The sequence below is a fragment of the Bison bison genome, unplaced genomic scaffold, assembly GCF_000754665.1.
Source record: "Bison bison bison isolate TAMUID 2011002044 unplaced genomic scaffold, Bison_UMD1.0 scf7180017864471, whole genome shotgun sequence".
Taxonomy (NCBI): Eukaryota; Metazoa; Chordata; class Mammalia; order Artiodactyla; family Bovidae; genus Bison; species Bison bison.
Genome location: NW_011495032.1, coordinates 30,607,516 through 30,621,088, shown reverse-complemented (window position 1 = coordinate 30,621,088; position 13,573 = coordinate 30,607,516). Strand labels below are relative to the sequence as shown.

At 41.1% G+C, this 13,573-nt stretch overlaps 2 protein-coding genes across 2 annotated transcripts; one reads left to right on the top strand and one right to left on the bottom strand.

Moving 5' to 3' along the window:
* The first annotated feature begins 4,204 nt into the window (after nucleotides 1-4,204).
* Nucleotides 4,205-6,042, top strand: LOC105003707 (gamma-crystallin D). The gene is made up of 3 exons (XM_010861072.1): nucleotides 4,205-4,232; nucleotides 4,312-4,554; nucleotides 5,712-6,042. Exons 1-3 carry the CDS (start codon nucleotides 4,224-4,226, stop codon nucleotides 5,982-5,984), a joined length of 525 nt encoding a protein of 174 aa, XP_010859374.1. The 5' UTR covers nucleotides 4,205-4,223; the 3' UTR covers nucleotides 5,985-6,042.
* A 4,982-nt stretch (nucleotides 6,043-11,024) lies between these two features.
* Nucleotides 11,025-11,543, bottom strand: LOC105003706 (ubiquitin-like). The gene has a single exon (XM_010861071.1). It carries the CDS (start codon nucleotides 11,502-11,504, stop codon nucleotides 11,169-11,171), a length of 336 nt encoding a protein of 111 aa, XP_010859373.1. The 5' UTR covers nucleotides 11,505-11,543; the 3' UTR covers nucleotides 11,025-11,168.
* Nucleotides 11,544-13,573: the final 2,030 nt, after the last annotated feature.

Below are 13,573 nucleotides of genomic sequence, written 5' to 3'. Positions count from 1 at the left end.
CGAAGAGTTGACTCATTGGAAAAGACACTGATGCTGGGAGGGATTGGGGGCAGGAGGAGAAGGGGACGACAGAGGATGAGATGGCTGGATGGCATCACTGACTCGATGGACGTGAGTCTGAGTGAACTCCAGGAGTTGGTGATGGACAGGGAGGCCTGGCATGCTGTGATTCATGGGGTCACAAAGAGTTGGACACGACTGAGCAACTGAACTGAACTGAGCTGAACTGAAAGGCTTATCAAATGTATTTCCTAAATACTCTGATTTGAAAGTCAAAATCACTCCTTGATCCATGGGCTGCAGAAGGGATGTTGTGTTAACAGGAATGAAAATAACATTAATCTTATTGTACATCTCTATCAGAGCTACTGGGTGACCAGATGCCTTGTCACTGACAGTACTATTTTGAAAAGAATCTTTTTTTGGAGCTGTAAGTCTCAACAGTGAGCTTAAAATATTCAGTAAACCATATCGTAAACAGATGGTCTATCATTCAGTCTGTGGTGTTGTTCCTTTTACAGATCACAGGCAGAGTAGATTCTGCATAATTCTGAACGACTAGGATTTCTGAAATGGTAAATGAGAACTGACTTCATTTAAGATCACTAGCTGAATTAGCTCCTAAAAAGAGAGTCTGTCCTTTGAAGCTTTTAAGCCAGGCACTGACTTCTCCTCTTTAGCTGTGAAAGTGCTAGGTGGCAACTTCTTCCAACATAAGGCTGTTTCATTTAAATTGAAAATCTGTTATTTAGTGTAGACACCTTCATTAATTATCTGAGCTAGATCTCCTGGATGACTTGCTGCAATTTCTACATCAGCACTTGCTGCTTTACTTTGAAGTTTTATATTATAGAGATGGCTTCTTTCCTTAAACCTCAAGAACAACCTCTGCTAAATTCAAGCTTTATTTCTGCAGTTTCCTCACCTCTCTCAATCTTCATAGAATTGAAAAGAGTTAGGTTCTCTTTTACTCTCGTTTAGGTTTTGGCTTAAGAGAATGTAGTGGATGGTTTGATTGTCCATCCAGACTACTCAAACTTTATACATATGGGCAATAAGGCTGTTTCATTTTCTTCATTAGTGTGTTTACTGGAATGCGTGTGTGCATGCAAGCTCAGTTGCTCAGTCATGTCCAACTCTTTGCAATCCTGTGGACTATAGCCTGCCAGACTCCTCTGTGCATGGAATTTTCCAGGCAAGAATAATACTGGGGCCATTTCCTCCTTCAGGGGATCATCCCCACCCAGGGATCGAATCCATGTCTCCTGCACTGAGCCACATGGGAAGCCTGCTCACTGGAGTAGCACTTTTAATTTCTGTCAAAAACGTTCCCTTCAAAACCACACTTTGGCTAACTGTTTGGAGCAAGAGGCTTAGCTTTCAATCTATCTCAGCTTTCAATGTGCCTTCCTTACTAACCTACTTACACTAGCTATACAAATCATTAAACCTGCATGCAACAAAAGCCAAACCTGAACTAGTCCCTTTTTTCTTCACTTTTGTTTGAAACAATGTGAATAGAGTGACTAAGGGTTACTTCCTGGACCAGAGCTCAGGAAACAGGATGTTTCTTCTTTCTTGCCCTCCCTCCAAAGACAATTCCCAGACAACTCGTGCAGAGCTCTGCTTCTGGCCACAGATGCAAGGAGTGTCAGGCCTTAACCTATGTTCACTTAGCATACTACGGTATTGTGTACATTTGTCACTCCTACAATTTTCTGTGAAAGTGATAGTTGCTCAGTCATGTCCATCTTTTTGCGACCCCATGGACTGTAGTCTCTCCAGGCTCCTCTGTCCATGGATTTTCCAGGCAAGAATACTGGAGGGGGTAGTTGTTCCCTTCTCCAAGTGATCTTCCCAACCCAGGGACTGAACCTGGATCTCCTGCATTACAGGCAGATTCTTTACCATCTGAGCCACCATGGAAGCTCCAGAATTTTCTGTAGAGCATTGAAATTAAGCCACATTTTGGCACAAGATATTTACATTTCAATTGTATGAGAAGTGGTGGTGGTGGTGGGGATGGTTCCCTATTTCTTCCCCCAGGCTGAAATAAAGCCTTTCTTCTTCCCAGTTAATGAAAAAAGCCAAACCCAAAATGTCCTCGTTTTGGTCCTTCAGTTGGAAGTGGAAGTGTTACTTGCTCAGTCATGTCTGACTCTTTGTGACCCCATGGACCCCCAGGCTCCTCCATCCATGGAATTCTCCAGGCAAGAATACTGGAGTGGATTTCCATTCCCTTTTCTAGGGAATCTTCCCGACCCAGGGATTGAACCCAGGTCTCCAGCATTGTAGGCAGATTCTTTACTGTCTGAGCCACCAGGGAAGTCCCTTAGGCCTTCAGTTGTATCCTAAATTTCAGCTGTAGCTGCATGTCAGCTGAGTCAGTGGTCCCCACTGACATCCCAATACTGCTTCTCTAGGTAATCTCTGGGACTCTGCATTCTGGTTGTTTCTTGTATTTTACTGTTTTCACCTATCTACACTCTCCCCACAGAAACAACTCTGAGTAAAATGATGATTTTTTTAATGGACTTTTATTTTTCATTTTTATTTAAAAAATTTTTAATTATGATGATTTTGATTCTTTAGATTCTGGCTGAGTATACTGCACTAGACTAACATAAGTAATTCTGCAAACACATGACTTTCATACTGGATAACAAGAACTGAAACATCATATTGTGCATAAGTGGTATCTAATACATAAATATCAACTTTGAAAGATTTAAGACCCAAAGTAAAGACAAATACTTCAATGAGTGACTAATTCTTTGAACATGGAAGAGGCTAAAGGCACAGGTCATCTTCCATTCCAGTGCTCTTTCCAGTTCATCAAATTATCCTCTTCCAGACTGATAAACGCTTTCTAAAGACCAGAGTCACAGCTTCTAGATATTTATTCCTCATTCTACCCATATCATTCCAGCTATAGTTCCTCTTTGTGTTCATACAGTTAATTCCCTCTAAGTCAAAAGCTTTGTGTAATCTTGCTCCCCATTGAACAAAGGTGTATCTAGAGCCCACCAGAAACAGTTTTCTTAGGAATTTGATGTTCTTTTACAATAACCTAAGGGGTAATCTGGTTTTGTGTTTTACATGCATTACCCTTTTTTATTTCTTTGAACTTTTAGACTTTACCCTTTTATTTTATTTAACTTTTTATTTTATATTGGCATATAGCCAATTAACAACATTGTGACAGTTTCAGATGGACAGCAAAGGGACTCAGCCACACATACACATGTATTCATTCTCCCCCAAACTCCTCTCCCATCCAGGCTGCCACATAACATTGAGCAGAGATCCCTGTGCATTATGTCCTTGTTGGTTATCCATTTTAAATATAGCAGTGTGCACATGTCCATCCCAAACTCCCTAACTATCCCTTCTCTCCACCTTTCCCTCCCTGGTAACCATAAGTTTGCTAAGTCTGTGAGTCTGTTTTGTTTTATAAATAACTTCATTTGTATCATAGAAAATTTCCTTTTATTTCTTCTTTCTGAGATGAAGCATCTTAAAGCTATTCTCTCTTTTGAATTATAAGTAGCCAAGATGAAACACCTAATCTTCAATCTACTTCCATGCACAACGGCAACAAAATTAGACCAAATGCTAAAGATTTGTATATGTTGTTTTTGGTTTTTTACCATACAGAAAGTTTGACATTTTGGGAACCCTCTTGGTAAAACATTATAACTTCTTATACTTTTTAATGAAGAAGCTCTCTTAAAGGACTAATTTGAAATTTTCAATATTAAGTAAAAGTCATTTCTTTCTGATTAACAATTAGCATTCAATATTATGGCACATACTTCTTAGAGCTTAATTTCTATTTGCCATTTCAAGACTCTGCCTTTTTTGTTGGGCCACTTACATTTTCTTGTTTTTCCCCAACTCATAGAAATAAACAATTGGAATATATATGAAATGGCTGAAGCTCTACTTCTATTATTAAATAGACAATGTCCCAGATTGCTTTTTTTTTTTTTCAAACTGTCTCATCTAGCATCAGCCAGTGATAGAAACTCCAGAGAGAATGGGACCGAACTCCACAATAAGCCCCATGGACTCTGACAGCGAAGAGTAAAAAGAGAACACAAACATCCCCTCCTCACCCCTGGGGCCCCTTTTGTGTTGTTCTGCCAGCGCAGCAGCCCTCCCGCTATATAGAGCGAGCGCCGGCCCCACCGCACTGAACTCCATCCCCGCGTCCAGCAGCCATGGGGAAGGTGAGCCCCACGCCGGCGGGAGGGGCCCGCAGCCCGGCTGGAGGCCAGGCCTCTGAGCCTCTCCTTCCCTTCCTTGCAGATCACCTTCTACGAGGACCGGGGCTTCCAGGGCCGCCACTATGAGTGCAGCAGCGACCACCCCAACCTGCAGCCTTACCTGGGCCGCTGCAATTCGGTGCGTGTGGACAGCGGTTGCTGGATGATCTACGAGCAGCCCAACTATCTGGGCCCCCAGTACTTCCTGCGGCGCGGTGACTACCCCGACTACCAGCAGTGGATGGGCCTCAGCGACTCAGTCCGCTCCTGCCGCCTCATCCCCCACGTGAGTCCATTTCCGTAGCAGATCCGGGCCCTGTGGACTCAGAAGGGATAGTTTCAGACAGAGGTTCAACATTTGGAGTAGTGATCATTCAGAATAACAGAGTTTGAGAGGGAAAGTAAGCTATTGTATATTATTGTATATTAGTTCAATATAATTTGCTCAGAACAAAAGCAAATTGTTGCCCAGTTCAGTTCAGTTCAGTCGCTCAGTCCTGTCTAACTCTTTGCAACCCCATGAATTGTTGCCCAGGTACCAGTTAATCAACAAATATGTATTCAGTAAGAATGCATTTGCAGCCCTGAGCATGTATAAGATAGAGGTCCTGACCTGGAATTATTTACAATGGAGTTGTAGAAAAACCACTAATATCACTAATATTTCAAAGAAAAATAATTAGGTGCTACTTGCTGAGCAGAGAGGAGTGGAAAAGGATACTTTTACAAGGGTTAGTTTTTATAACACCCTTTCACCTTTTTGCTCCCCACTTGTATATTTTAGTTTTTCCTACCTGTACAAATAAAAGTGCTTTTTGTCAAGGGAGAATGACACAGAGATTTTACATGTGGGCTACACAGAGTTCACATGTGTGTTAAAACACTAAGGTTTTTGAAAAGTTTTGAATCAGTCCTTGGGCTGACTGATTTTTCTTTCTCATTTTTCCTCATTCATAAATTATTAAGTGAAAATCAAGCATTTAACTGAAAGACTTCAGAAGCATCTAAGTCCTTGGTGATCTTTCCAAGATTTATTTTAAACTTAATGTAGGATCATTCATTTCATAAACTGATTTTCCTGTTCAAACAGGCATGCCTGAAAAACTAAAAAAAATCTTCAAAATGGCAAAAATAGTAATAAGCTGTTAAAGTTTTGGTTTCTCTATGGTACAGTGTCCTGAACATGGTTAACAGTTTGTCCTGGGAAATATATGAATGTATTGAAGTACAAGAGTTCCTTCTTAATTTTTAGTCACACTTTACGATCTTGAAAAGGCACTGAATTTTCACCTTTGAAAGTGAGGAGTATATAAAGATTCAGAAGTAATTCATTTTTACCTTATACTTGAAAATGGCTTGAGCCTCACCAAACTGAATGGCATGAATGTGTTGGAATCATTTCATGGTTTGCTTTTCTCCTCTTTCCACCTCTGGATGGGCCAGGCTGGCTCTCACAGGCTCAGACTTTATGAGAGGGAAGATTACAGAGGCCAGATGATAGAGATCACTGAGGACTGCTCCTCTCTTCAAGACCGCTTCCACTTCAATGAGATTCACTCTCTCAATGTGCTGGAAGGCTCCTGGGTCCTCTATGAGTTGCCCAACTACCGGGGGCGGCAGTATCTGCTGCGGCCAGGGGAGTACAGGCGCTACCATGACTGGGGGGCCATGAATGCCAAAGTGGGCTCCTTGAGAAGAGTCATAGATATCTATTGAAATAAAGGCATCGTTTCTCAATCTGGAAACTAATAAAGTATTTTCTGTTTTCCTGGCACTGGTTTGCTTGTGCTTTCCCTTTTGTCTTACTTTTATTTTATTATTTTATTTATATACTCACACAGAAGATACAAGTGGAAATCAAGGTGTATGATCTTCAGATAACAAAATTCTCTCACTAGAACTATGCTTTCATATGAAGCAGAACTTTACAGCTTGTGAAACACTTTTATAATACATATCTTATTTGATTCTCTGGCCTTTAAACTTGTTGCTGCTTCAGACTAGTTTGCTAGAAATCTCGCCAGTTTTTCTTTGAGATGTGAGGATCTGAAAATTGAGGTTCAGAGATGGTGTGACCCACTTTTCAAATCAAGGATTCTGAAGCTAGTTACCACAATGGGCTTCAGAAGATTTTTAAATTCCCTACTGCTGCTGCTGCTAAGTCGTTTCAGTCGTGTCTGACTCTGTGCGACCCCATAGACAGCAGCCCACCAGGCTCCCCTGTCCCTGGGATTCTCCAGGCAAGAACACTGGAGTGGGTTGCCATTTCCTTCTCCAATGCATGAAAGTGAAAAGTGAAAGTGAAGTCAGTCGTATCCAACTCTTAGTGATCCCATGGACTGCAGCCCACCAGGCTCCTCTGTCCATGAGATGTTCCAGGCAAGAGTACTGGAGTGGGGTGCCATTCCGTAAATTCCCTAAATTCCCTAAGTTGTATGCAAAAGTTAAGTTCACACATCTCTGGCAGACTCTATTTTTCTCCTTTCATTAGTTTGCTTTTTTTTTTTTAAGTGTTTGATATTGATTCTTATCTGATCTCATGACACTTTTTGGACATTGAAACATAAGTGGACAAATGCTGATGAGGAGAGGAGATGGTTCTGGAAAAAGTTTTGTCTTCCTGATGAAAGGGAATAGCTGCCTAAGGTTCCCTCTTATTTTAGGCATTTTACATTCAAGGGGTGACAAGCATGAGGGAGAAGCCACAGTTTCAGAAATGCTGGCCTATATGTGGTCAAGCCCCTGAACCAATGGTAGCTATTTATTAGGGCTCTCCAGAGTAACAGAACCAACAGGATCTCTATAGATATGAAAGGAAGTGGAAGTGTTAGTCTCTCAGTCGTGTTCGACTCTTTCCAAGTCCATGGACTGTAGCCCATTAGGCTCCGCTGTCCAAGGGATTCTCCAGGCAAGAATACCGGAGCGGGTAGCCATTCCCTTCTCCAGGGGATCTTCCCAACCAAGGAATCAAACCCGAGTCTCCCGCATTGCAGGCAGATTCTTTACCATCTGAGCCACCAGGGAAGCTCAGATGAGGAGATTTATTCTAGGAACTGGCTCATGTGATTATGGAGGCTGAGAAGTCCCATAGTCTGCAAGCTGCAGAGTCAGGAAAGCCGGTGGAATAATTCAGTCTTGAGTCCAAAGGCCTGAGAATGAGGAGTGCTGATATGTCTGAGAACAGAAGACTGATGTTTCAGCTCCTGCAGGTGGAGAGAGTAACTCTCTCTACCGCCTTTTTGGTCTATGCAGGCCCTCAACAGACTAAGGCATAGGCAGAGGTGAACTTCTCTACTCAGACTACCAATCCAAATCCTAAGCTCTCCCAGAAATATCCTCACAGACACACCCGAAAATAATGTTTTGCCAGCTATCCGGGCATCCCTAATCCCAGTTAAGTTGACATAAAATTAGCCATCACACAAGGCCAGCAATCCTTTACTTTGAAACTTCTCGTAATGGGAGTAAAATAAACCCACGTTTTTTTTATGCCACTGTCACGGGTGTTCTGTTATTTGTAGTTCAATACACATTTCTGGTTGACACAGAGCATACCTTTTCCCAACGTAACTGCTTAGAACTTTATTCAAAGACTCAAGGAAATTCCTAATGGAAAATCTCTACCCTTCCCCCAGCCCAAAAAGAAGAAGAGAGGGAGAAAGTGAGGGAGGGAGAGGGAGGGTAGAAGGCAAGTCATTATAGAGCAGTGAACTCATATGATATTTAACATATTTCAGACTTGGAGATTATCTAACTTAGATCACTCATTTTATATAAGGTAAACTAAGGTCCAGTTTTAATTTCAAACAGTTAATAATAGAAGTACATCAGAATTCAGAACTCACAGTTCAGAAAATCAGAGATTTTCCATTACGGAATCAGGAAGATTCTTGTCAAAATAATGACAGCACTAGCATACAGATTCTTACCATGAGGTCACTGCAAGCAACTAACCAGGAATTGAATTAGATATATAGGATAATCCACAGCTGCGTTCCCTGCATGCATGCAGGTGTGTGCTCAGTCACGTCTGACTTTTTGTGAGTAGCCCGCCAGGCTCTGTCCATGGGATTTTCCAGGCAAGAATACTGCAGTGGGTAGCCATTTCCTCCTCCAGGGGATCTTCTTAACCCAGGGGTTGAACAGCATCTCCTGTGCCTCCTGCATTGGAGGCAGATTCTTTACCACTTGAGCCATTGGGGAAGCCCAGTATTCTGTCTGCTGCTGCTGCTGCTGCTAAGTCACTTCAGTTGTGCCCGACTCTGTGCGACCCCATAGACGACAGCCCACCTGGCTGCCCCGTCCCTGGGATTCTCCAGGCAAGAACACTGGAGTGGGTTGCCATTTCCTTCTCCAATGCATGAAAGTGAAAAGTGAAAGGGAAGTCACTCAGTTGTGTCCAACTCTTTACAACCCCATGGACTGCAGCCTACCAGGCTCCTCCGTCCACGGGATTTTCCAGGCAAGAGTACTGGAGTGGGGTGCCATCGCCTTCTCCAAGTATTCTGTCTACATATATACAAATATGATAGCCACACAGTTATATACATTTATAGCTGTGTATATATACTCTCCGTATGTATGTATATATATGTATTAATATATTGCCTGTATAGGGTTAGAGGGAATATAACATTGCTATCATTTACATTCTCCTGCTGCTTATTGTCTTGCATTTCATTGCTAGAATCGTAGCAAGGAGGAGCGGTGATTATGTTTGTACTCAAAGACGGGTCTGGTCAAGTCATTTCCCTGATTAAAAACTTCTGATATTGTTCCACTGCCCACAGAGAAAAATTCTACCTTTTCAAGAATCTGGCCACAGCTTATCCACTTCCTCTCCAATTGCCAGGCCCCAGTCATCCTTTACTCCATCTCCTCCAAGCACATGAAGCATTTTCACATCTCTTTGAATTTGCTCACGTCTTTTCCTCACCCAGATTACTCTTCCCCACCTTCTTCCTGGTGAACTACTCATCCTCCAAAGCTTGATTAGTTGTTGTTGTCCAGTCACTCAGTTGTGTCCAACTCTTTGTGACCCCATGGACTACAGCACTCCAGGCTTCCTTATCCTTCACCATCTCCCGGAGTTTCCTCAAATTAGAATGTACCCTAATCCCTTGGCCAAAAATGGATCTGAATCAGTTATATACATTAGACTGAAATTAGCCAAAACACCATACCAAATGGGTAAGTAATATGGAAATCTACTCACACGATAGGAAGTCCTAGGGTAGCCCAGGGTTTAGGGATGGTTGATTCAGCAGCTCAACACTATCATCAGAGTGCAAAGTTTGTCCATTTCCCACAATATTTAGCATCTGTATTATCCTGAAGCTGGTGTCCCTGGTACCATAGCTGCTAGCTGCAAATGGGGAAACATACAAGGAAGGTTGAGTAAAGGAAAGAGCCTAACAAGTTTTGCCTACAGCACAGTTGTGTCCAGAGCACTAATTCCCAGCATTAAAAAAGACCCTGAAATATTACCAGTTCTTAAACGTAAGCTTTGGTGGTGTATGATAGAATGAAATGAGTAAATGGGGAAAGAGGAAGAAAACCCAAGGAGGGAAAGGTACTAATAAAAAAAAACTTAAGACATTAATTTTATTAATTATTCTCTTATTATAAAGTAAGAGGAAGAGGACTGTAAGTTAAAATAAACTGTTTTAAATGCTTTTTAATTCCATTTAAGTCACTAGGATTCATCCCATTTTAATGTTTTCTTATAACTACAGTAAAAAAAAATTTTTTTTTTGCCACATCGTGCAGCTTGTGGGATCTTAGTTCCCCAGCCAAGGAGAGAGCCTTTGGCAGTGAGAGGATGGAGTTCTAACCCACAGTAGAATTATCAAAATCAAGAAATTAATTTTGAAAAATTAATTGATTCCCTTTTTTCTTGTTGCTAATGGAAGACTTTTAAAATCATAGTAAAATATACATAAAATTTACCATTATAGGCATTTTTAAGTGTACAATTCAGTGGCATAAAGCACATTCACATCATTATGCAACCATCAACACTATTCATCTTCAGAACTTTATCATCATCCCAAGCTGCTGTACTCATTACACAATAACTCCCCATTCCCACCTTCCCCCAGCCCCTGGTAACCACCATTCTACTTTCTTTCTTCATAAATCTATTCCAGGTATCTCAAATGCATTGAATCATATGTTTGTCCTGTGTCTCACTTATTTCAATTAGGATAATGTTTCCAAGGTTTGTCCAAGTTGTGAAATTCATCAAAATTGTATTCCTTTTTTAATGCTGAATAATATTCCATTCTATACATACACCACATTCTGTGTGTCCATACACCCATTCCTAAAAGGGCACTTGCGTTGTTTCTTCCTTTTTGCTATAATAAAGAATGCTGCGATGATCATTGGGATACAAATAGCTGTTTAAGTCACTGCTTTCAATTCTTTTGAGTATGCCTAGAAATGGAAATGTTGAATCGTGTGATAATTAAGTGTTTAATTTTTCAGAAACTACTATACACTCTTCCCCAGTGGCTCTACCATTTTACAGTCCCATCAACAATGTACAAGTTTTCCAGTTTCTCTGACATTCTCACTAACACTTATTTTCTGTTCTGTTTTTTATAATAGTCATTCTAATGTGTATGAAGTATCTCATTGTAGATTTAGTTGCATATCCCTAATGATTAGCAATGTTGAGCATCTTTTCATGTGCTTATTGGCCACCGTATTATCTTATTTGGAGAAGCTTCTAATCAAGACTTTTTTTTTTTAACTGCTCCAGTCAATGAAAAGGAAACTTTATTGAGGCCCCAGGGCCTTGGGGCTTGGGCACGAGGCCACCCTGCGGTCAAAGGAGAAGCCCGTGGAGGGGCTTTATTTAACCTTCTTCTTGGGGCGCAGGTTGTTGGTTTGGCCTCACTTCTTGCAGCAGTTGACAGCACGGGGGTGCAAGTGAGCACAACACTTGCAGCAGATCATCTTGTTGCAGTTGTGCTTCTGAGCGAGCTGGCAGAGGGAAGGCTCAGTGATGTTGCCTCGCAGAGAAAGCACCATGTGCAGGGTGGACTCCTTCTGGATATTGTATTCTGACAGAGTGCAGCCATTCTCCAGCTGTGTGCCCACAAAAATCAGATGCTGTTGGTCAGGCGGGATGCCCTCCTTGTCTTGGATTATGGCTTTGACATTCTCAGTGGTGTCACTGGGCTCAAGGGCAATGGTCTTGCCCACCAGGGTCTTCATAAAGATCTGCATCTCTGAGTCTGCTGCTTGGCCACCTCATTGAAGAGAAAGGGCAAGCCTTTTTTTAAATTGGGTTTTTTTTTTAAGGGGGCATTGCTATTGATTTTGCTGAGTTGTATCAGTTCTCTGTACATTTTGAATATCAATCCTTTATCATACATGATTCACAAATAGTTTCTCACATTCCCTGGGTAGCCTCTCCACTCTATTGATAGACTCCTCTGATGCACAAAAGTTTTTATCTTGATGGACTCCAATATATCTATTGCCTATGCTTTAGTGTTATATCCAAGAAATCACTGCCAAGTCTAATCCCATGAAGATTTTCCTCTATGTTTTCATCTAAGAGTTTTGTAGTTTTGTGAAGCAAACTCACTTAGAAGGACAGCGTGGATAGCGGAGTGAAGTTTATTACACTGGCAGGTCCGAGGCAGTTTCCTTTTTAGCCAGGGACCCCGACTGATTTTTGTGACAACCTTTTATACCCAAAGTATATGTGCCCAAGCCCACATCCCCACATTCTCTAAAGTCCACCGGGGACAATGTTAGTAAGAGATACAATCAGGTTATAGCCATAGATTTACATCTTGACATACAGTTTAGTCTACATCAATAAACATTGTTAAGATTATATAGTGAACATTGCTTTCCTTCTGGCTCTGGGAGATCTAGGTACGGGGTCTGCCTGTTTTGGTTTTTATCTGTCTAGGAAGCCTGCTTGGCTGTTAGTATTTTCTCTCTATGGCCTCCCTGGTATGCAGTTCAAAGTCCACCAAATTGTAAGATGCAGCTCCTTTTCTTTTAAAAATGGAGTCAGTCCAGTCAGGGCAACCTGCTTCTTTCCTTCTTTAGTTTTAGTTCTTATATTTAGGTCTCTAATTCACTTTGAGTTAGTTTTTGTATAATACATATTGTAAGGTAAGGGTCCAACTACATTCTTTTGCATGTGGATATCTAGTTTTCCCGGTACCATTGTTGAAAAGACTGTTTTTTCTTCATTGAATGGTCTTGGGAACCTTGTCAAAATTCACTTGACGGTATATGTAAGAGTTTGTGTCTGTGTTCTCTACTCTTCCATTTGTCTATATGTCTGTCTTTATGCCAGTACCACACTGTTGTGATTAGTGTAATTTTGAAGTAATTTTGAAATCAGTGTGAGAATGTCAGCTTTGTCCTCCTTTTTCAAGATTGTTTCTGGGCAGTTCCCTGTGTCTGGTGGTTAGAATTTGGCACTTTCACTTGCAGCGCTCCAGATTCAATCCTTGGTCTGGGAACTGTGTGTGCTTAGTCGTGTCTGACTCTTTGTGACCCCATGATCTGTAGCCCGCAAGGCTCCTCTGTCCAAGGGCGTTCTCCAGGCAAGAATATTGGAGTCTGTTGTCATGCCCTCCTTCAGGCGGTCTTCCCAACCCAGGGATTGAACCCAGGTCTCCCGCATTACAGGCAGATTTTTCACTGTCTGAGCCACCAGGGAACTGAGATCCTGCAAACTACATGGTAAGGCCAAAAGTAAATAAATAAATAAAAATTAAAAATTGCTTCACACACACAAAGTTTTGGGTATTCGGGATCTCTTGAGATTCTATCTAAATTTTAGGATGGGTTTTCTACTGCCACAAAAAATATCATTAGAATTTTACAGGGATTACATTGTATCTGTAGACCACTTTGGGAAATATTCATATCTGAACAATATTAAGTCTTCCAGTCCATGAACATATGATGTTCTTCCATTTATTTATATCTTCTTTTCTTCAGCAATGTTTTGTAGTTTTCAGTGTATGATATACTCATGTTAAAATTTTAACATACGTTGAGTATTTTCCATATCCTTAAATAAATTCTTTGTGAATATGATTTTTGGTAGCTGTGTAGCATCTCATCAGAGAGATGCTCTATAATTTGCCTAGTTAATGCACTATTTTGGACATTTTGTTTGAATCTAAATTTTCACATTATAAAGAGTGTTCTGATGAAATGCCACTGTGCATAACATTTTCATGTACCTTTAGCTATTTCCTTTGGACAAGTTCTTACAGGTGAAAGCATTAGATCAAAGAAGTGAAAATTAAGAGGTTTTT